Source organism: Aspergillus thermomutatus, assembly GCF_002237265.1.
Source record: "Aspergillus thermomutatus strain HMR AF 39 chromosome Unknown NODE_117, whole genome shotgun sequence".
Classification (NCBI taxonomy): Eukaryota; Fungi; Ascomycota; class Eurotiomycetes; order Eurotiales; family Aspergillaceae; genus Aspergillus; species Aspergillus thermomutatus.
In genome coordinates this window covers 20,456-42,807 of record NW_020798166.1, presented here as the reverse complement: position 1 = coordinate 42,807, position 22,352 = coordinate 20,456, and the positions used below count along the sequence as shown (strand labels likewise).

The 22,352-nt window shown below is 54.0% G+C and overlaps 8 protein-coding genes across 8 annotated transcripts; 5 read left to right on the top strand and 3 right to left on the bottom strand.

The window, feature by feature from the left end:
- Positions 1 to 142: 142 nt before the first annotated feature.
- On the bottom strand, positions 143 to 2,020 carry CDV56_105047 (uncharacterized protein; the record flags this gene model as incomplete). Its single annotated transcript, XM_026758666.1, has 3 exons — positions 143 to 1,738; positions 1,807 to 1,932; positions 1,997 to 2,020. 3 exons carry the CDS (start codon positions 2,018 to 2,020, stop codon positions 143 to 145), a joined length of 1,746 nt encoding a protein of 581 aa, XP_026613746.1.
- A 933-nt stretch (positions 2,021 to 2,953) lies between these two features.
- On the top strand, positions 2,954 to 6,897 carry CDV56_104638 (GRAM and VASt domain-containing protein; the record flags this gene model as incomplete). The annotated part of the gene is made up of 3 exons (XM_026758257.1): positions 2,954 to 3,384; positions 3,463 to 6,140; positions 6,194 to 6,897. 3 exons carry the CDS (start codon positions 2,954 to 2,956, stop codon positions 6,895 to 6,897), a joined length of 3,813 nt encoding a protein of 1,270 aa, XP_026613745.1.
- An 888-nt stretch (positions 6,898 to 7,785) lies between these two features.
- CDV56_104355 (DUF2985 domain-containing protein) lies at positions 7,786 to 9,947 on the bottom strand (the record flags this gene model as incomplete). The annotated part of the gene is made up of 4 exons (XM_026757974.1): positions 7,786 to 8,570; positions 8,620 to 8,694; positions 8,751 to 9,134; positions 9,200 to 9,947. The coding sequence occupies 4 exons, from the start codon at positions 9,945 to 9,947 to the stop codon at positions 7,786 to 7,788; spliced, it is 1,992 nt and encodes a 663-aa protein (XP_026613744.1).
- A 1,020-nt stretch (positions 9,948 to 10,967) lies between these two features.
- CDV56_104140 (uncharacterized protein) lies at positions 10,968 to 12,093 on the top strand (the record flags this gene model as incomplete). The annotated part of the gene is made up of 2 exons (XM_026757759.1): positions 10,968 to 11,037; positions 11,090 to 12,093. 2 exons carry the CDS (start codon positions 10,968 to 10,970, stop codon positions 12,091 to 12,093), a joined length of 1,074 nt encoding a protein of 357 aa, XP_026613743.1.
- A 956-nt stretch (positions 12,094 to 13,049) lies between these two features.
- CDV56_103906 (RNA recognition motif domain-containing protein) lies at positions 13,050 to 14,471 on the top strand (the record flags this gene model as incomplete). Its single annotated transcript, XM_026757525.1, has 4 exons — positions 13,050 to 13,252; positions 13,488 to 13,791; positions 13,853 to 14,092; positions 14,145 to 14,471. The coding sequence occupies 4 exons, from the start codon at positions 13,050 to 13,052 to the stop codon at positions 14,469 to 14,471; spliced, it is 1,074 nt and encodes a 357-aa protein (XP_026613742.1).
- Positions 14,472 to 15,408: 937 nt separating this feature from the next.
- Positions 15,409 to 16,911, top strand: CDV56_103660 (GTPase-activating protein GCS1; the record flags this gene model as incomplete). Its single annotated transcript, XM_026757279.1, has 4 exons — positions 15,409 to 15,450; positions 15,540 to 15,608; positions 15,706 to 16,494; positions 16,534 to 16,911. 4 exons carry the CDS (start codon positions 15,409 to 15,411, stop codon positions 16,909 to 16,911), a joined length of 1,278 nt encoding a protein of 425 aa, XP_026613741.1.
- Positions 16,912 to 17,137: 226 nt separating this feature from the next.
- On the bottom strand, positions 17,138 to 19,903 carry MEF2 (mitochondrial elongation factor MEF2; the record flags this gene model as incomplete). Its single annotated transcript, XM_026756961.1, has 1 exon — positions 17,138 to 19,903. One exon carries the CDS (start codon positions 19,901 to 19,903, stop codon positions 17,138 to 17,140), a length of 2,766 nt encoding a protein of 921 aa, XP_026613740.1.
- Positions 19,904 to 20,379: 476 nt separating this feature from the next.
- On the top strand, positions 20,380 to 22,273 carry CDV56_103073 (retromer subunit VPS17; the record flags this gene model as incomplete). The annotated part of the gene is made up of 3 exons (XM_026756692.1): positions 20,380 to 20,832; positions 20,892 to 21,345; positions 21,405 to 22,273. 3 exons carry the CDS (start codon positions 20,380 to 20,382, stop codon positions 22,271 to 22,273), a joined length of 1,776 nt encoding a protein of 591 aa, XP_026613739.1.
- Positions 22,274 to 22,352: the final 79 nt, after the last annotated feature.

Sequence of the window (22,352 nt, the reverse complement as noted above, 5' to 3'; positions counted from 1 at the left end):
GGTCCAATGAATTAAGTTTGGGCTGTAACACGAGGACACATTCTCAAGATTCTCTCTGGGGAGGATGGTCGCCGAGAGTACCTATGTCGAAACACAACCTGCAATCAGTGGCCACCTGCACGGCTAGCTACCGATGAGGCGGCTAGCTATCAGAGGAATCCGCTTTCCCCTCTGGCCCTGTACTTTCATTCTCCGTGTCGCCATCCGATCTTGTCTTGGCGGTCTCAGCCTGCTCCTGGGTACTGGGGTCCGGATTGGGAGTAGCACCGGGCTTGTCACTTCTCTTAACCGTATCCGCCGCAGACGAAGAACCCGCAGCAGCTCTACCCTCCGCCCGTCTGGTCTTCGCCCCTTCCTTCAATTTCTCCCATCGTTCTCGGTAGCGGCCCAGGACGTCCCGTAGCTTCTCGTTCTCACGGCCGACGCGCTCCAGCTCCTTTTCACTGCGGCGAATGTGCTCTTCCATTTCCTTGATACGCTGGTCTGAGTCCATTGGTGCGGAGGGAGACGCAGCGGCGGAGGAGCCCTGAGCACTGTAAGGATGGTCGGGCCACGGGCCGTTGTGGTGGTGTATTGCTTTCAGGGACTGCTGCAGAGCCATGGAGGATGATTGCGCGTTGACTTCCCACATGTGCAGCCGTTTGGAGAGGGTATCGGATAGATGCTTGAGCGCCTGATTCTCCATCTGCAGTTCCTCCATCGTTTTGGGGTTGTGCAGGCTGGTGAGTTTGTCCGCGGCGCGACCCGCCCGGCCGCGTGAGCCCGTCAGACTCTGGCGTAGCTCAGGCGATGCGGGAGTCTCGCGCGCATCGACAAAGTCATCGTCCGCCTCATCGAGGCTGTTGCGTCGGGCTTCCTTCTCGGCTCGGGTAAGGATGCCGGCATACGAGACTGTGCCCCCTGTGGTAGGCACGACGTAGAACGATTCTGCGGTGTTTCCTGTTCCGGTGCCGTTTGAGTCTCGGATGGCGCGAAGGGCAGCGCGGGAGAAGATCCTGCTGACGTCTGGCTCGGTGAATTGGCCTAGTCGGTCAGAAGTTGCGTGGTGGCGATCGACTTTGGTGTCGGCGGATGATTTGCGTCTCGCGGAGTCGATCTGCGTGGATGTCTCTGATCCGAGCGGGAGACCGGCAAATGCTAGAGGCGCAGAAATCTTAGAGATGAGACCTTCAAAAGTCGAGTAGAAGCGTTGGAAGGGCTCCTCGGAGGCTGTGGTCTTGTTCTTCTGCCGACCCGGTTCGATCGCTTCCGGCGGCACGAATTGCTGTGATGTGACATCAGTAGGACTAATGACTGGTGGGGACCAGGATTGTTTTGCTGCAGATCCGCCGCTCGGACGGTCCCTTAAATTGTGGGCTTGCGTTCCTCGTAGTCTTGACTCTCCGGTCTTTAGCTTGCTGGGACCCTCGGTCATCCTCGCCCCCGCCTGTTGCGAGAATACAGTGGGGGAAACGGGAGAGGCACGGCGGGGGTGAGACGGTATTCCTCGTGCAGAGGCCAGGTTGCTGGCAATGGAGGAGGTTTCTCTTGCCGGTAACCGAGTGTTGCCGACCAATCTAGGCGGCTGCTGCTGAGCTTGCTCTGGCGCGGTCGGGGACAACTTGGTCGTTTCCAATTCTCCAGTTCCGGCCTGCGCAGTGGCAGCGGATGTAGTACTGACAGGATTCTCATGTTGAAAACGAAGGATTTGAGCGAGTTTTTTATGATGCTGCTCGAGCAGCTGGAGAGTACGCAAGGCCTGTAGGACGGAAATGAACACCGCGTTAGATCTCGACTGAATGTTGAATTTCAGTAATGCAAATGTACCTCACGGTCGGAGCTATTCTGTGCAGCTGTCGCGAACTCGCCAGCAGCCAAGTCGTGTTCCTCACTCGCTGCAACGGGATTGGCTTTGCGCGTCTCTAGGACGGCGTTGCGGGCGTGGGTATGAGCCTAGTTCGGGGGAATCGAATCAGTTAAGATGTGCTAACTGCGGAACGAGCTGACCAGTGCTTACCAAGGTGAGCGGCGCAGTCTCCATGGCTGCTGCATGGATGTGGATTGTACCTAATGATCTTGTACCTCTCTAAGCAGTTGTGAAAAGCAGCTCAGTGAGACGACCGGAAGAGATAAGATAGCGAGGGAGCTCGGAAGTGACGCCATACGCAGACCGCCAAAGTGAATGCCACATGAGCCTAAGGCATCAAATGACACCGTGACATTACCTTTGCAGTGAAGGTCCTGATCCGGACATTCAGGAACTCGAAAGTACTATGTAACTTGTTACAGGGGCAGATAAACCATAGATCATTGATCTAGAATCTTGATAGACTATACACAAGATACCAAAAATATGACTGTAAAGCCACTGACTCCACTCCCAGTCCAAAAATAAGCGTGGAGCCGGAGCCTGGTAATAATAATACCCCGTCGTAACAGTCGTTACATGCTGGGTGTCCACAGTCTCCCAGGGGAGATGGTAAATACGAGTACGGCAGCTTAGGTTGGCTGCAAGAGGTAAACCTGTCGGCTGTCGTCGTCATTTTCCTGTGACCTCCTCAGCGACTCCTCCATCTATGTCCCTCGCTGACTCTCATTCATTTTGATTCATTCTTATCTACTCTTCGTCTACGAGTTTTGATCCCCTGATTCTAAGAAAGGAGGAATCGGCACATTCTCTTTCATTTATCGTGAAACCATGCTGCTGGGAATGCGCTCCACAACCGCTCCCCCCCATCCTGTTTCTTCCCCCTCTTCCCTGTGATTGTACAGCCTGAATTCCGGCCACTGTTCCTTGATGGACGCTTAGGCAAGAATCTTGTCTTGTAATTCAAATCTACCACACTCAAGAACTGGGGTAAAGGTTTCCTTCAGATCATTGATTGGACTGGAGTGAACATCACTCACATTCTGCACTGGCTCCTCGACCCGTCCCCTCGTTTCCTTCCCTTTCCCGCATTCCACTATATCCCTCATGGAGGAACCCACGATCCCGGAGCCCCCTCCGGTTCCCCAGACTGAACCGCAAGGCTTCAGTAAATCCAATCGAACCTGGACCACTCCCGCCGACTTGGACACGATGTGGAGTTCCGGCCGCAGCAATGGGCGCGCATCAATCTCATCCGGTTCTGATAGACCTAAATCACAAGCAGGTGAGGCAGCGGAAACCGCTAAGGCAGGTTCCAGCGGGTTTTCCAAGCTACTGAATGCTCGACGGAAGCGAAAGAAGGAGAAGGAGCAAAAGCAAACGGAGGAACTGTCACCGGCACTCGTATCAGAGAATGACCCGGACCTACAGAAGAGTCAATCCAACGAGTCTCGCGGTGAGACCTCGTCGGCGAATGACAATCTGAACGCGCCGGGCGAAGTCATCAACCTTTTGACTGATGATTCTGAGCCTGATCGGTAGGTCTTGACGCATAGCTCCCTATACCATACATCAGAAGCATTACAGTTACTGACACTCCCCCGCTACCTCTGAAGGACTCCTCCTCTCACTACTCGAAATTCCCATACCGGCTTCTACACTTCCTCCTCGCCTTTAATCAAGACTACCTCTGTGGACCCGAATGACACCGACGAGATGCAGGCAGACGTCGAATCCGCCGTCAGTGGCCCCAGTGCGACTGCCTCGGAGATTTTCCTGGAAGGAGAACTCTCCAGACCCGCTACCTCATCAGGCCCTATGTTGAGTATCCCAGAGGAACGCAGCAGTAAGAAGCGCAGCGTCTCCCCCGGCAGGCGGCTGAAAAATCCGTTTAGCTCCAATTCAAACAAGAAGGATTCCAATCGCGAACGAGCATCTTCTACTTCGGGTGAGAGCAAGAAGAGCGGCGGTCTGTTAAGCAGAAGAAGCAGTCTCTCGTCGAAGCGAAGCCAGACCATGGCCATCGAGCCCCCTTCTGTACCCGCACTGATTCTGACCGATGTCAAGGAGGACAAGCCTCTGCGGATTTCTGACGGACCCAACCCGCCGAGAACGCCGCCACATTCTGCGTTGCCTGCACCTCAAACCACCCTGACCCCTCCCACTCCAACTAATGGTCGCTCAGAATTCCCTAAATTATTCTCCTCCCCCGACGTCACAGAGTCTCCAGAGTCTGTCAAGTCAAAGGACCTGCCGTCGGGCGTCACTGTAAGCACGTCTGGAAACATGATCTCGCACCGACGCGTGCGGTCTGCATCCGCTGCGTCTCACAAGCCTAGTAAACTCTCAAACTCTATATCCGCCTTGACCCCTACTGCCGAAGAACCTAAAGCTGCTTCCAGATCTCCCTCCACCAACCAGCAAAATGGATTCTTCTCCTCTGTCTTTTCCGCCGCTCAGAATGCAGCGTCGACTCTGAGTAGCAGCCTCAATCCGCAAGCCAAGGCGCGGACGGTGGCCCAACCTGAACCCGCAGGCTCTGGCGAATTAAAGTCTAACGGCACCTCGGAAGGCTCGAATGAGAAAACGAATGACAGGCCAGTCGGGGAGAGAAAACCATCTGCCATCGATACGTTGGGGTCTGGGGACTTGAATTTCAGCCATCTAGATATTGATGTGCCTTCTGGCGGTTCTGTTTCAACTCCTGATGGCGTTGTTATCACGAAACCTGATAGGGCACCCGAGAAACATGCCGCATACCAGAAAGATGAGGAGGCAGCAAGACTTGAGGATCGACACGCTGCGCGCGCGGTCTATATGGCTTATGAAAAGCCTTCTGAACAATCGTCAGCGCATCTGACAGAGGAGGGCCTGGAGTTGCAATCAAGCACCTCCATTTCACGCGCGGATGGTGCAGGTGATCAGACCACTCCGAGCGGTAGCATATTCGAGGGCGAAAGTGGCACTCGGCCTCATCGAAGCGGAAGCGTACGAAGTCGACTGGCTCAGAGGCGTCATCGAGGCTCCTCTGGTGCGACTACATCAACGGTCGGCGTGATTGGTGCTAGCGCAATTGCCCTCGGGGTTCCGGGCGCCAATGCCAGTGTGCCTCGCTTGACAGGGTTCGCTGTGGCGAGCAAGAAGAGAAACCGGGATTTCCATCAACTGTTCCGTAGTGTCCCCGAGGATGACTACCTCATTGAAGATTATAGCTGTGCCTTGCAGAGAGAGATCATCCTGGCGGGGCGTATCTACATCTCTGAAGGGCACATTTGCTTCTCCAGCAATATTCTTGGCTGGGTTACCACTCTCGTTATCAGTTTCGATGAAATCGTGGCCATAGAGAAGGAATCGACCGCGATGGTGTTTCCCAACGCAATAGCCATCCAGACATTGCACGCTCGTCATACATTCCGAAGTCTACTCAGTCGAGAGTCCACGTATGACCTGATGGTGAACATCTGGAAGATCAACCATCCGGCCCTCAAGAGCTCCGTCAACGGAACCAGGGTTGCGACAGGTACTGGTGACAAAACCGAAAAGGCCGGCGAGAGCGAAGTCGAGAGCGATGATGAGGAGGAAGACGAGATCTATGACGAGGATGAGGAGGGCGACAATGCTGAGAGCGTCTTCGGACCCGGGGGCGCCAGTGCGAACGGCAGCGAGCGCTCGCTCCCTACGAAAGGACTGAGCCGGCAAGCCTCCGGTCTGCTTCAGAATGGCAATGGTCCAGCGCCGACTGCGATACCCAATTCCAACGGAGAGTCGAAGTCTGGCAAACCGAGTCCAGGTGGGGATGCAGATGCAGACTTCCCGGGCCCGGCGACTCACCCGCCAACGGAGTATACCGAGCCCAACGGCCAGTATGACAAAGTCATCAAAGACGATATCATCCCAGCCCCTCTCGGTAAAGTGTACTCTTATGTCTTTGGACCGGCATCTGGCTCGTTCATTCCCAAGTTCCTTGTTGAAAATCAGAAGTCTGGCGAACTCCAGTTCGAGAGCGAAAAGAAAGGCCTTACAAACGACAGTAGAACCAGGAAGTATTCATACATCAAACCGCTCAATGGCTCCATTGGTCCCAAGCAGACCAAGTGCATCAGTACTGAAACCTTGGATTTTCTGGACCTAGAGAAAGCTGTTCTCGTCACCCTTTCGACTCAGACTCCTGATGTGCCCAGTGGGAATGTGTTTTGCACCAAGACCAAATATCTGTTCACATGGGCACCGGGCAATCAAACACGGTTTCTTATGACTTGCACGATTGAATGGTCGGGCAAGAGTTGGTTGAAAGGTAATATCCGTTTCGCTTCTTGATAAACGTGGACTAACGTTAAGAACATATAGGTCCTATTGAAAAGGGTGCCATTGATGGCCAGAACACATTCGGCAACGACCTTGTCGCCGCCCTCAAAGCCGCTGTCGCTCCCCGTGCTCGTGGCGCTGGCGCTACCAAAGCAGGTGGTAAAGGAAATGCTAAACGCAGAAAGACCGATTCGGGCGCTGAAGAGACAGCCGCTGCGGCTTCTAAAGGAACTCAGGATGCGAATGCGACGGAGGCCAAGTCCTGGGGGATGCTGGAGCCGGTACATGGGCTGCTCGGGCCTGTTGTGGATATCCTCAAACCGGCGTGGAATGGCAATGTTGCTATTCTGGTCATTGGCCTTTTGCTTTTCATGGTCTTGTTCCGAAGCCCTTCTCAAACCTCACGGGTGTCGCATGACATAGGATGTCCCGGTTATTCCTTGCCTCAACGGCTGGCTGCCTATGAAGAGATGTGGCGAAGGGAGGAGAGTGAACTCTGGGGCTGGCTGGAGGATCGTGTTGGCATGGACGGGATGGCCTTCCCGGCAGTTAGCCGATCCACCGAGTCCCAGATGCGCCAGGGTTCCCAGCTGCAGGACAAACTGCGCAATGAGAAGATGTCTGACCGCGAGATGAACCATGCTATCAGGACTACTCGCGAGCGGCTCGACGTCCTCGAAGAGATTTTGAGCAGACGAAACTCGCAAGAGACTACCAACGATGAGGCGCTACACCGAGAACTGTGAATACGCCATGGAATGGATTGCAACTGTTTCTGCTTTCACGCGCCTATCGAATCCCACGTCCGTCTCCTTGGTTGACGATCAGCTGAGACTTGACGTGTCACTCACTGGAATTCATTTCCCTCTCAATCTTCGTACCTTCATGACTTTGTTCAGTGGGTTGATCGTTCTTCAAAACAACTTACCTTCCATCTTCATTTCTACATCTATGTTTGACAGCGATTGGCTATTGGTTGAGGTTCAGCTTTCCTTTTTTCCCAGTCATTGTCTCCTTTTCTCATATCTTTGTACAATGTTTTTGAAAACCTCGATGAGTTTTCTTTGGCTTTTGAATATCCTGTAAATGAGCGCCAACTGCATGTCTATATCACCTCTCGCTTTTCTTTGCTCTTGTTTTCGGACCCTGCCTTGGATTGTATAGGACAATTTCTACTTCACCCCGTGCATAGAATACAAAACTTCTTTTGTCAATGTACAATTTGAGGCTAGGCTTTGTCACTACAGCTGGTAGATCCGTAAAATGAGATCATGCTACATTGAAGCAATCGAATCAAGCTTTGGAAACAAATGCTCTAAACGGCCCTGAATCTCGACAACAAAATTGCTAGCAAGCCAGTCAAGCAGACAAAACAATGTAGCAACACATTCAGCACATTCAACACATTCAACACAAAAAAAGACTTGAAAATTGAACCAACTCCAAGATGCCATAAATCAGAGCCATAATTCTAATGCACAAGTGTAACGTGTAACTAAGAGGTGATTAGATGGGGTGAATAGGTGATCGCAAGGGCGGATATAGTACAAAGTGATGGCGAGCACCGATGACCAGAGCGACCGGGTATATTCGTAGTCTTCGTAAGGGGGGTAGCCGGAACGATGCTGGCAAGGCTATGATGGAACCTTCAACGGACCGTGGTGCGGACTGCTTGTCGAGGGGGACCGGGAATGGTCGAGGGATCTGCGCGACTGATCCAATGACTTCCTCAGCTCCATTGATTTGCGCTTCTCCTCCTTGTGTCTGTTCTTCCGCATTTTCTTGGCGGCTTCCTCGGTGAGCTGTTGGCGGAAGAGGCGCTCGACGACGTCCTTCTTGCGGGTGCGGCGGTCGCCGATCATGATCAGGACGCCGCCGGTGATGTTGCAGGTGATGGAGCAGCAGAGGATGACGGTTGTGAGGGCGAAGGGGCGCACGTGGTAGTCGATGCCCCATGTGCAGGCGCCGAGGGCGATCTGGAAGAGGGAGTGGCAGTCGAGGAGGACGACGATGGCGATGAGGAGACGCAGCGGGAAGGCGTGGTGGGTGTATGTTTCGTGAGGCTTGTAGAAGGTATGGGATTTGGCGAATCTTTCTTGGTGGTGGATGAGTTTGAGCTGTTGGACGCGGTTGAGCACGGAGAACTCGTGCTCTTCATCCTTGGGGGTGTCGCCGAGTTCGACGTCGACGTCTACTTCGCGGCGCTCGGGGAGGTCGTTCTTGTCCTTGAGCGCGGGGAGGTCGCGCTTCTTGCGGATCTTCCAGGTTAAAAAGGTGTAGTGCGCAATGAAGATCATGTGGTAGGTGTCGATGGCTCGGAAGGGGGCCAGCCCGTCGCCCATGATTGCGAATAAAGCCACCAGGACGTTGTCGATGACATTGATGACGTAGAGTTGCCTTCCTCCCACATTGATCCAGCCTTTTAGTATATTAGTGTCGGGATTCAACAATGTCTGGGGAGGCCATACCAATAAGGAAAAGCACCCATGCAAGACCAAAAAGGGTGATGAGAGTTGCGTATAAAGTAACCAAAAACCCGAGCGCTGTCAACAAAAATGCTATCAGCCACGAATCACAAGAGGAGCCAAAACCGACTTACGTTTCGATACGTATTTGCCAAATCCAACCATGCTCCGCTTGAAGGCAGAACGTCGAGAATGTAACATATGCCTGACTCGATCGTTCAGCTCCTCCACCTCTTCCTTTGTCCATCCTTCCAAGGTCATTTCGTCAGGGAGAACAGCAAATTGGCGCTCGGGACCCTCGTCTAGCACAGAGGAGAGTCGGTTGAATAACGTCGGACGAGTTTGCTTCTTGTCCGTGTCCGTTGTTTCATCCCCTTCGGTCTCTGTACTTGACTCATCACGAGGGCTGGGGGGCGAGAGGGCATATGTTGGCATGCGGTTGATCCAACCACCTAGGTTCGGAACAAAGAGAGAGTTTTGCACGTTGGTGAGGGTAGATAAAGCCGACACTTCGGGGTCTACAGAGTGTAGGTAATACCCTGATCAGCGGCTCGTCGCATAATCTTCGCTTATAAGTACTCACCAATGACGTCCAGCACATCCACAATCTGAGGATGATATTCATAGACACTTGGATTTGGAGGCGGCGTGACAGGAAGATCGCCATTAACAGTTGACGCACGATTCCTCGAGAATCGATTGAGAGCTGCCTCGCTGGTCCGACGCAAGACATTCCGGCTTCCTCTCCTTGGAATTACCGGTGGAGGAGGCTCAAGTAGCCCTGTTGTAAAAGGCTGGGAAGAAGGAAGCTCGCCGATTGGGCTCTGAGGACTTGATGGCTCCTCCTTCAGAGAATACATGGGCATCACGTTCGTCTGATCGCCTGTCGCTAACCGCGGAGGAACGAAAGAGGTGGGTGCCGACCAACGACCAGGACGCGGCTCGGAGCTGCTACGCCGTCGACCCTGCCAGACAGCATCGCCATCATCTCCGTCACCACCATCGCGAGCTCCATCATTCTGTGTCCCGTCATTCTGAACGGCTCTGGTATCGTCGAACGCGATGATATGAGAATTTCTTCGAGGTTTTAATGCGTCCTCGGAGTTCACGCTCAAATTATTATTGTTATCCGCATTTCGCTGCGCCTGCAAACTGAGACTATTGATTGAGGGTGGACGTTGGATGCGGATACTCGGACGGCGCGAGCGGAGTGATGGGGCACGCGGTCGGGGATATGACGTTGTCCCTCCAGGTATCGCATTGTTGGAAGAAGGCGGGCACTGGTCCTCAGAGGGATCTGAAGAGCCATCCACAGGCTCTATGCGATCCATTGGGGATATATCGCTGGGGAGAGGAAGGAGTGAAGTCCTGTTCTCAAAGATGAGATGAAGACAGGGAAGAGTTTAAGAGAGGTTTGAAGAGGCAAAAAGGATGAACCAGAACCAACAGTAGTACCGTACTCACATGGGCGAGGCAAAGGTTACCTAAGAGCCAGAATCACTGGCAGCCATTCAGAAAATGTCCGAAAGAGGGACTCCTTGACTAATCAGAGGCTTTCACAGGGCTTATCAATCTGCCTGTAATAACTACCTTAATAAGAGTGTCTCCCGTCTCCACAGCCAGCGATCTCCGGTTGACGTCGAGGTGCAGATGTCTGTCACTCTGTGGCAGGCAACGGCCGATCCAAGGATGACTTCCACTCATACTTGCTCGTCCAAGGCTTGCTGCATTAATTATCATAAGCCACAGAGATAATTGCAATAATAGATCGTTGTTGATGTCAAGGACCTAGAACTTATTATTATGTGGTTGACTTTATGTGTGGATCTCGGGATCTGCACTAGAGAAAGAAAAGTTGATGCCTGAGGCCAGAATTTATCTGATAATCAGCAAGAGAAGACTGTGTTAAGTAGAAAAGCACAGAATTAGTGAATTATCCTAGCACAGTGAATGGAATGAACTTAAGCATGTCTTTAATCAAGGAAGAACAATGGTAGTAATAGAATTCACTACAGTAAATCTAACCTATATTCACTGACAGACTCCTACAGTTAAATATAAAAAGGCCTCATCCACACACCTACCCTGCTATTTTCTCTCCTTCTGTGCAAACCCACCTCTTAAGAACTCTTCTTTGCAAGTCTCCTTGATCGAATCAATCCTCGCAATAAAGTACGAACTACCGCGTGGATCTCAAACAGTGCCAGCATAAGTGAGTGTCAAGCTATGACTAGAGACTGAAGGAGTTACACAGCAACACCTCAGTCATCTGCATATTTGATTCCAAATAATTAGGGCTCAAAGACCAAGACACCTGTCAGAGATCTCGAACTTGAGAACATATCCTGACAATGACTGAGAAGAAGATGACTCGAACCCTCAAGTCTGTTACAGCCCCGAAAACCAAGAGACTCTGCAATGGTACCAATCAGCTGATTGATGCTGAGAAAGAACTGCTAACGTATCTCAATAGGGACAGTCAAAGAGCCTAAGGCGCAAGAAAAGAAAGAGCCAGATGTAGCCAGCAAAAGGACGAACAGCAATCCAACGCCTAATGTCCTAGTCAAGAAAGCAAAACTCTCAGAGGAAGAAAGAAGTTCCACCGTTACAGAGAGTAAGAAATCAAGCCCTAAGATAAGTGATAAGGCTGTTGGAAGCATCAACGCTGGCCAGATGGCAGAGTCGACCACTGCAGTCAAAGATCCAAGCAGTCACCAGGCAGGCTATATGCATATTAGTCAGTATGACGCTCAGCACTGCAGTGGGCCTGCCGCTCCTGTCGCTCCCTTTGGTGCTCGACCTGAAGCTCAGCACTACGTTCCGCCCGTGGGACAATTTGCCGGCAATCAACATGTCGCACCCTTTGTCAGGCATCCTGAAAGTCCATTTGGTATACATGCAGGCATCCAAACCGCCACCCACCCCGGTATCCGTCCTCACATCCATAATATGCAGTACAGTACCCAGCGGCCAAACCCCTACACGGAAGCATTCTTCAGAGACATGGCATGGACGGTCACGCAGAATTTCCCGTGGGAGTTGTTTGCTCAAGAACATGGCTGTACAGTTCCCGAGGTTTCTGTGGCATTTTGCGCGCTAGTCTTTGCCATCCTCGGAGACCCCGAATTCATCTGGAAGAAGGAAGAGCATCTCACCACAGCTCAATTCGGTAATATGATGATTCGTGAATGGTGGAAGCATTACTTGAGCGTGTTAAAACCAAGAGGACGCATGTACCAGATGATGCAGCCTCCCACCCGAACGACCATTTTCACTCCAAGCCAAGGGACGTGGCCACAGGCACAGATGGGCGAGACTCCGTCAAGGGTGGTAGATCAGCCCCTTCACCAAAATTCAGCGCTCGGAATTTCTGAACGCTTATTCCTGGAGGAGACATGGGAAGAGCTGCATGCAAAGATTAAGGAGGAGGTTGAGATGGTGGAGTGTCGATGGCTGGAGAACAGGAGCCGCCGTTAAAGCTCTGCATCTTGCAAGTCACAATGAGGTTCTTGCAGGCGACGGAGAGTCGATTACGACGGTAATCACAGAATGGATATCTATGGATGGCAGTCGACAGTGATCGAAAGCGTGGTGGATTTGGGTGGACTGTGGAGCCCAATCCAGATACGAACACGAGCTCACAATCTGGAAGTGTCAAGTCTGGGATCTGTAATAGTGGTTCATTCAACGGTTATGCAGAAGACAATACTTGCTATGATTTCAGGATGTTTTACTTCCGTCAACAATATCATATGATATCCGTACCACAGCTCACCGTAATAACAGTTAACCCGAATGGGGTGACTCTGTATTGCTTCAATGTCTGGTACACTAGGCCTAACTAGCCAGCGGAGAGTGGATAGCGGTGATGTCAACAATGTCCGGGCAGAACCTGTCTACTATTCCCTAATGGAAGCTAAGAGAGCCCCTTCGATCTCCCTAAGACCCAGGAAGGCTTAGGGGATCCGGAGCCTAAGCTTAGGGGCCAACCGCCGATGACTCAGGGCTCACCGCCCCCCGAGAGCAGCCCAAACGGGCCACTGTGAGACCCGCATCCTCAGGCATCAACCTACCACAAACGGACTAGCGTGCCACCGCCCTCTGCTGCTGCCCTTTTTCTCTCGCCTTCTCCTTTCTCCGTCTCGACTTCCCATTCTCCCTCCCAAGGCAAATCTTCAATTGTGATCAAACCCAGGATTTCCCCCTCAACTTTCCGTATCTAGGGCACCAAGCTACCCTTTTCCTCCCTCCACCCCCCCTCTTCAAGTTCTTCCGGTCCCAACCGATCAAGTCAAGTCAAACGTCAAGTCCAAAAAGAACAGGCAGGCCACTTCAAGCTCTCCCTGAGTCCGTGACACATCAACCACATCCGTGCATCTCGTCAAGTCCGATCAACAAACCTACACCTACTTTTGTGTCATCAGTCTTTCAAGATGTCTACTGCCGTCGAAAACCAAGCCGACAACCAGGCCCCTACCACCACCACCGAGGCCACCAACGGTACTGCTCCTGCTCCCGTTCAGCCCACCGATGCTGCGGCGGCCAGTGCCGATGAGGGACGTCGGCTGTATATTGGGAACCTCGCTTATGCGACCACTGAGGGGGAGCTCAAGGAGTTCTTCAAGAACTACAAGATGTGAGTTGCCGCCCCTTGTTAAGTCTCGTTTCTTCTGTTTTCACTTTGGATCCTCGAGTGTGCTGGTAGCTGCGGGAACGGACAGCAGACCTACTACTGTTAGGGTAGTTGCCGCCACGTGTGTCACAGCACTGTGCACACCACCCACCACTCATTAAATAAGCTACACTCAACCCGCGAAGGAATCTCGATTCTCTTCATTGCACACAATTACTGACTCATGATTTCTCTACAGCGAAAGCACCTCCATTCCCGTGAATCCCCGCACTAACCGCCCTGTTGGCTATGCGTTTGTGGATCTCGCCACTGCTCACGAGGCCACTGCTGCTATCGAGGAGCTCTCCGGAAAGGAGATCCTTCAGCGCAAGGTCTCTGTTCAGCTGGCCCGCAAGCCAGAGCCTGCTGAGGCTAAGGCGGAGGGTGCTGCAAGTGGCGGTGAGGGCGCCAGTGGCACCGAAGGCCGCAAGCGGGCAGGTGGTCGTGCCCGTGGTCGCGGTCGCGGCCGTGGCCGTGGAGGTCGCTTGGGTCGTGGAGGTCGCGTAAGTCTTCTTTACACTTTGTATAGGCGTCCAAACGTCTTGCTGACAATGTGACCCAAAGAACCAAGCACAGAACGGTCCCGCTACAACTGAGGCTCCTACCAACGTTCCCGGTCAGGTTGACCCTTTGACCGAGGTCACCAACGAGGCTGCTAATACCGCTGCTGCCGAGTCCGCTAAGCAGACTAGCAAGCCTCGTGCTCCTCGTCCTCAGAAGCAGCGTGGCCCCCCCGAGGATGGTATTCCTTCCAAGACCAAGGTCATGGTGGCTAACCTGCCCTATGATCTGACCGAGGACAAGGTATGTATCTTTCTAAATCAACCTGAGCTTGGTTGCTAATTCGCTTCTTCAGCTCAAGGAAATCTTTGCCGATTACCAGCCCGTTTCCGCCAAGATTGCCCTGCGCCCCATTCCTCGTTTCATGATCAAGAAGCTTCAGGCCCGCAACGAGCGTCGTAAGGGTCGTGGCTTCGGTTTCGTCACCCTCGGCTCCGAGGAGCTCCAGGAGAAGGCCGTCAAGGAGATGAACGGCAAGGAGATCGAGGGTCGCGAGATCGCCGTCAAGGTCGCCATCGACAGCCCCGGCAAGGAGGATGACGCCATTCCCGCGGCCGAGCAGACTGAGGCTGCCGCTCCTGCTGCCACGGAGCAGGAGAACACTCCCCCAGCTGCTGCTTAAATGTCAAGATCGTTCCAGTCCAGAACAAGTTGTCATTCCTCCGCTGATGACGGTCAGTCGGGGTCAATGATAGTGGAGAGGTGATGGCCAATGCGCATGGATAATTATATTCATAGGTACGCATCGTGAAGATGCTCTTTTCGAAAAAGTTTTCTTTTTCTCAATTAAAAAAGGCCTGGCGAAAAGCTGTGGATATCGTTTCCGTTCGACTTGGTCCAAGGGGACGCAGCGCAGAGTGATGATGATGTTTTTTCCTTTGTTCTATATGGGACAGCCAAACTGGCTTCTTACCCGGAGAGATGACCAACGGAGTAGGATCTCGTGATGACGGGAGACTCGACCTTTTCTAACGAATCTTGCCTTTATTCGCTGTATTGTATCTTAGCCACCATTTAGCTTATGAAATATGCCGCAAGGCTGGCCTTGATTGTCTATCTCATTCCTGTAGTCTACTTGAACGATTATTATTGTCAACATATCCATCATGAGTACTGTAAGAATGATTTTTGCTCGACGAGTTTGATTGTTTATACGCAGTCCATATCTTTCTTCTCCGTGCTCCGTCATATCTAGTGGTCCCATGGAAGACCTCTTGGCGCTCATTCTCGACCAGGAGCCTGAGATCAACCAGTCTTCATCCTTGGGCAGAGAGACACTAATTATTTGCTTCTGACGTATTTGGATGGATATATGTCTTGTCTACTTATTGTCTATCATTATCCAACCCATTGCTCTATTCTCTCGACTCTTGCATTTGTGGCCACCAAACATCTTTTGTGGAGGGGCGGAGTCCGCCAATAACCTGAATTAGGGGACCGACGACGGCTTGAACTCCAAACAGACCAGTGCATTTAGGGGGTTGGGAGAGCCATTGTCTTCTGATCTTCTCTCCTCCTTTTTATATCGCCGTCGTTTTTGTGTATCCACGCGACACACCATGTCTCGAATGTGGGAGGTTGATCCAGAGACGAAGGCCAAGGTGTGCATCTGCCTCCTCGTCTTGCGGCGATTGTGTCATATCGACAAACACACGTTAACCAGGCTGACTCTGATAATTCCTCTACTTAGCTTCTTCAAATATCCAAGACGAATGGAAACGACAAATGTTGCGACTGCGGTGCCCCATCGCCCCAATGGGTTCGTCCACTCTTTGACCTCACATCAACCCCCGCACCACTGCTTCAATATACATAGCTGGATACTTGGACAGTAGTCTGACCTACCTCCTGTCTAGGCCTCACCTAAATTCGGAACCTTCATCTGCCTCAACTGCGCCGGCACGCATCGCGGACTAGGCGTTCACATCTCCTTCGTCCGCTCCATCACCATGGACGCCTTCAAGACCTCCGAGATCCTACGCATGGAGAATGGAGGCAACGAGCCCTGGAAGACATTCTACGACAACCACCCGATCACCCAGTCCGAAGGCCGGACCTTCGAAGACTCAACCATCAAGGAACGGTACGAAGGCGAGGTCGGCGAAGAATGGAAGGAGAGACTCTCCGCCACCGTCGAGGGCCGCGAATACGTCCCCGGCCAACCGAAGCCCAAAAAGCCAGCCGCGGAGCCATCCACATCGCGATCGAGCACGCCATTGGCGAACACGAACACGGGAGGCCGCGGCGGCGGCTCCCCCGCCTCCCATGAGGGTCTCGATGCTGCCGGCGGGAGCAGGAAGGATCGCAACGAGGCATACTTTGCCAAGCTGGGGTCCGAGAATGCCACGCGCTCGGCGTCCCTGCCGCCCTCGCAGGGCGGGAAATTCACGGGCTTCGGCGGCGGCATGCCGCCCACGGCGGGATCCAAGAACTCTCCCACGCGCGGGTCCGTGCCGGGCCTAGACGAGTTCCAGAAGGATCCTGTCGGCGCGCTGACGAAGGGGTTCGGCTGGTTCACGACGGCTGTCGGGAAGAGCGCGAAGACGGTGAACGATATGTATATCCAGCCTACGGCGAAGACGGTACCCCTTCCCCTCTCCCTCTTTTTTTTCCCAACTTTCTCGCTAGCGGAGCAACTGTCCCGTGTGGGAAGCGTATAGGCGTCATCTAATATTGTGCTTTAGTTAGCCGAATCCGACTTCGCGGCCCAGGCGCGTCTCCAGGCTGCGCAGCTGGGCCAGAATATCCAGCTTGGCGCCCGTGGCGCCGCGGACCATCTGACTCGCTTCGTCGAGGGACCTGATGATGGCGCCGCGGCGGCTGCCCGGCGGCGCCAGGAGCCCGAGCGGAAGGATTTCTGGGATGATTTTGCGTCGTTGGGGGAGCAGGATAGCCACCGGCGGAGTACGTCGCGGTCGAGCGCGATCGGGACGACGGCTATCAGGCCTAGTGGCGGTGGGCCGAGTGGGGGGTCGTCTGCTGCTGGGTCTGGGGCTGCGACGGGGACGTCGTCTTCGGCTGGAAGAGGGGGTGATGAGGGGGGATGGGATGATAATTGGTAGGTTGGGTTGGTCTTGGGTCTGGTGAGTGTGTACTTGCTGCTGTCATTTCTTCTTTGATGGTTTAGAATACCGATTGTCATATCAATGAGCGCTTTATTTGATACATGTCAGCGGAGACGGCAAGGGTATTTCCATCTGCTATCGCTATCCACAAGTACATACTTCTTATCATGAGTAGAAGAGTACGCAGTATACATTTTATAGTACAGGAGGTGCGCTAGAACTATCAATAGAAGCCTCCGCTCAACTCCGCCAGCACAGCCTTCTGCCTCGGCGCACTCATAACCTCAAACCGATCCACAGTCATCACAAACGTGCCCCGACCCGCACTCAGACTGCGCAGATGCTTCAGGTATCCCACCATCTCCTTCAGTGGCACCTTGGCCGTGATGGTGCGGGGCCGGTTCACCGCGGCGGGGATCTCGGCGCCGATGGACGGCGTCTCGAAGGGATCAGGGGGCGCGTAGATCCGGCTCTGGTCGATGACGACGGGTTCTTCGGCGCCGGTGGGTGCGGGCGAGAGGTCGGTAGCTGTGATGGGGATGTCCTCGTCTAGGGAGACGATGTGGCCGCCGCGGGCGGCGGAGATGTCGTGGACGACGGCGCCGAGGCTGGCTTCGTCGACGCTGATGATGACGTTCATGACGGGTTCCATGAGCGAGGTTCCTGGTCTTGGCTGGGTGGGCGAGGGGAGGAGGCCGCGGAGTGCGGCGGATGTGGCGAGGCGGGCTGCGGCGGAGAGGGCGGAGGGGGTGGTATCGTTGCCGAAGATGTGTGTGGCCGGGTCGAGGGTCAGAGTGACGCGCGTGCTGTGCATGGGGAAGGTGAATTGGGGCCCGCGGGCCAGGGCAGCCAGGCAGCCGTTTTGCAGGGCCGTGCGGAGGGCGCGTACGTCCAGGCCTGGTGGGAGGAGGGGGCTCTCCTCGGTGCCCTTCTTGGTGCGTTCGATTTGGAGGTCGGGGGCGAGGATGATGATTTGGTTCCCATCGCGGGTCTCGACAGCGAGAGCGTCCGGTTCGGGGGCCGGTGACGTGTCTGGGTTGAATGGCTCGACGAGGGCCATGCAGCCGGCTTTGCCCTTGCGGCCGGCGATCTCCTTGTCGAAGATCTTGGTTACGGCGGGGGATGGGCCTAGGGGCGTTTCGCGGTAGCCGATCTCGATGCGGCCCATGCTTGCCTTGGCCTTGAGATCGTTGATTAGGCGGTCGCGCGCGATCTCCAGATGGAGCTCGCCCATTCCGCTCAGCAGGGTCTGTCCGGAGTCCTCGTCGACAGTTACATGGAGACTAGGGTCTTCACGCAGGAGGAGGGCGAGACACTCCTGCATCTTCTTCTCTTCGCTCAGACTATGTGGCTCCACGCTGGCGAAGAAGACGGGAGGCGGCACGTTGATGGGCCGCAGCTGCAGGGTATTGAGTGGCTCTGGCGGTGTCGCTTTGTTCCCCGCGTAGGACACGAGGGTGTCACCGGTCCGGGCGTGTTTGAGGCCTACCACGACGCCAATGTGTCCTTCGGGGATCGAATCCACCTCCACCGCGTCGTTGGCATACATCTTGAGTAAGCGCGGGGCGCGCTCAGAGACGTTGAGGTTGGTGTTGAACAGGATGCAGTTGCGATCCAGGGATCCAGAGTACACCCGCACGTAAACCAAAACCCCTCGTTTGGCGTCGTTGACTACCTTGAAGGCCAGGGCGCAGCCTTGCAGGTTCTTCATCACATTCTGGGACTCGGCATGCGCGACGGACTTCTTCTTCTGCTTGCCCTTGGAAGATGCGGTCCTTTCGTTCGATTCCACAAGGAGTTCGCCCGAGAGGAGGCGCTGCAAGCCTCCTTGGACTCCTCCAATGCTGACCTCCGGGTCGGGGGCCTCGAGCGGACTCGGAAGGAGGTTCACCACGGCATCCAGCAGGGGCTGGACTCCGACGTTGCGGAAGCTGGCGCCCGCAAAAATGGGGACGATGTTGCTTTCTGGCACCTCGAGCAGGCACCGGCGCAGGCTCTCGAGGATGTCTTGAGGAGGAACGGCAAGATGGTCCTCATCGCAATCCAGGAACTTCTCCACCATTGCCTCGTCGTGCTCGCTCAGCAGTTCCACAAGCGCTATCCGGGCACGTCTGAGCTCGTTTCCGAGCTGGGCTTCCTCGGCATCTAGCTGTGCAAGGCTCAGCATCTTGACCACCTTGCCGTCCCCTTCTTTCCATCGAAGACCTTGTAGGTTGATCGCGTCGGCCACACCGACAAAGCGACCATTACCGTTTTCAAACCACGGAATCTGACACACAGCCGGGAAGCCCCCGAGTCGAGAGCCTACCTCTCTGACCGTCCGCCCAAATGCAGCTCCATCTCTGTCTAGTTTGTTTACATAGACAATCCGGGGTATACGATACGTGCTCGCTTGGTGCCAGACTCGCTCTGTCTGCGCCTCGACACCAGCTACACCGTCGAGTATGCATACTGCGCCATCCAAGATGCGTAACGATCGCAGAACTTCAAATGTAAAGTCTGCATGTCCAGGCGTATCTATCAGATTAATCGTATGCGATGTCGCAGATCTGAGGATCTGCCCTTCTTGCTTACCGCCCTCCCCAGCTGTCGGCGGCCAGTGAAAGGTAATGGCCGCCGATTGAATAGTGATTCCTCGCGCACGCTCGGCAGGGAGAAAATCAGTGACTGTAGATCCCTCGTCCACGTCTCCTATCCTTCTGGTAAAGCCACTATAATAGAGCATACGCTCAGTGGTGGTCGTCTTGCCTGCATCAATGTGGGCTATGATACCAATGTTCCTTGTTCGGTCCAAAATTTTCTCTTGCCAACTTGACGTAGATGTCGAGAAGCCCTTCGATTGATAATGACTCTGGAGCAAACATATTTTATCAGAGATCGTGGTTCGTCCTGCTCTCAATCCCAGGCGTTTGGCAGCATCAACAGCTGATCTGGGGCCATTGGACCGCACCGTCTGTGGAAAGCTGCGCAGGAAAGGAGCTGCAACCATGACCAGATATCATTGACAAAATATAAGCATTCAGTTGGAAGCATTCATTTTGATTTCCCCGTAAGAGAAGGGAAAAAAGAAAAAGAATAGAGGAGATAAAAGCAAATTGCGAGAGGGAGAAGTTTAAAAGTGGATGATCTCCTCATCTCCAGAAGCAGACGAGTGAGTTGTATGCCTGGCCAATCAGGCGCCGATCCTCCCAGCGACGCAGGTAACCTCCGACCCCATCTTCAACGCTTCTCCCTCTAGGCAGAGCTCGTCTCCTCATTTCCTCCCATCGAGGCTGTTTTTCTTCTCTCTTAATCCTTCCAAATAGTTCAATCAGTTTTCTTGAAGGTCTACAGGTATTGTTATATCCACTCGCTTTCAACCCTCCCTGTCTGTCGTCTAACTAACAAGGTCGCGCCCGCAGCTCCGTGCAGACGTGGTTCCATCGGCGCCAGAAGACTATCCGCCCGAGGCATACATAATATACCATGGACTACTCAGCCATAACGCACGACCCGGATCATCCCTCAGGCTCTGATCCCTGGGCATCTCCTCGAGCGACTCAGACGTCCTACTCTGCATCCAACAACAACGATATTCCCTCCTCGCCGCTACCCCCGCACCATCAGCCCGGCTACAATGGCAACCAGGAGGGCGATGACTCCAGGCCAAGATCGTCCGAGAATGGAGCCCCCGGCTCTCCTGATCTCTCTGAACGATTGCAGAGTGCGCAATTAGGAGACCCGGACTATGCCGTCGAGCAACCACCGTATGCCACACAAGCCCAGTATGCGAACGAGCCTCGGTCTCAGCTCCCGGCGCGGTATCAAACCGGAGCCAGACAGCATGCCAGACCTGGGCCTGCGTACAAGATCCAAGCGAAGATTACGGGACTGGAAAGAACGGGGAAGAAGGATCCTATCCTACGATTTGATGTTCATGTAAGCGGTGTTCTGGTAGCAGACTGTTCGCCAGCAGTAAAACTGACGTCGGCCATCAGACGAATGTTCCCAAATTCAGAACGACACAGTACCGAGACGTTCGGCGCACCCATGCTGAGTTTTCAAAACTAGCAGACCATCTGATCTCCGCGAACCCGGAGGTTCTCGTCCCCGCAGTGCCGCCTCCATTGACCCCCGCCGGGGCAGGGACCGAAGAGGACGAGATCCGAGTCAAGGCATCGATGCAGCGGTGGCTGAACATTGTTATGAGCAATGAGGTTCTTATGCAGGATGACGAGGTGGTTCTGTTTGTCGAAAGCGACTTTGGCTACAGTCCCGTCGTTAGAATGAAGCAGCCCGCAACAGGCGTTCGGAGGAAGGTCCTGAAGCAGTTCGCCCCGCCGCCTGATGATACCCCTGAATTGCAGGATGCTCGGCCCATTGTGAAGATGTTCTACCTTGGAACTATGGATACCAGCCATAAGGTTGACCGCGTGGTCAAGGCTCGTCGAGGTAGGTGGCGTGATGTTTCTTTGGCTGAAAGAGAGTTCACTAATTGAAATTCCGTTCAGGACTCGGCCTCGCTGAATCGGATTTCGGCGTCAAATTAGGACAGATGCACGTGCAGGAAACGCACCCCGGCCTAGCCAACGCCTACAAGAAATTGGGAAAGATTATTCAGACGGTCGGAGACTTTCACGCAGTCCAGGCGACCGCAGAGGCGACTACACTGGAAGACCCCTTGAGCTATCATTCTTCCGATGCCTTTATTGTCAAGGAAACACTGACTAATCGTCACATCCTTCTGCGTGAACTCATCCAAGCTCAGCAAGCCACCCGCAGCAAGCGTGCAGCTGCGGACCGATTGAAGGTCAGCTCGTCGGTTCGGCCGGATAAGGTTGACGAAGCCATCAATGCCCTGGACGAGGCTCAGAGCCATGAGGACTATCTGACCAAGCGGACACAACGCGTCACTTCGAACCTTCTGCTGGAGAAGCGCGCCTGGTTTGAGCGTACCTCGAACGATATGTTAAACAGTCTGCGCGAGTATACTCTTCGCCAGATAGAATCGGAGCGGAGAACTTTGGCTACACTGGAAAGCATTCGTCCGGATATTCGGTCCATCGACTCGTCTGGCGGTCTTAGCCGCCTAGGTCGTGAGTCGCACCCGGCTGTCCGACGGCCAAACCTCGCTTCCAGCCAAGGTCCTAAGGGGGACGCATGGAGTGGGATTCCGCGCCGTAGTGACAGCCTCGGACGCAGCATGAGTGGTAGCTTTGTTGCGCCGACACCAGCCGAGGACGAGGAGACCAATGGACAAGGCACCGCCAAGGGACGACTGCGGTCTCCCAGCGGCGTTGGCTCGATCGTGGGGGAGGATGACGAGGACCGACTCGATGCCAAGAATGCCGCCAGTCGATTAGCCACCAGCACATTTTGAGCTATTTCTGTAGATTACGGACGTGATGTTGTTAAGATTCCCCTGTGACAACTAGTTTACTTCTGTGGTCCTTGTCTCG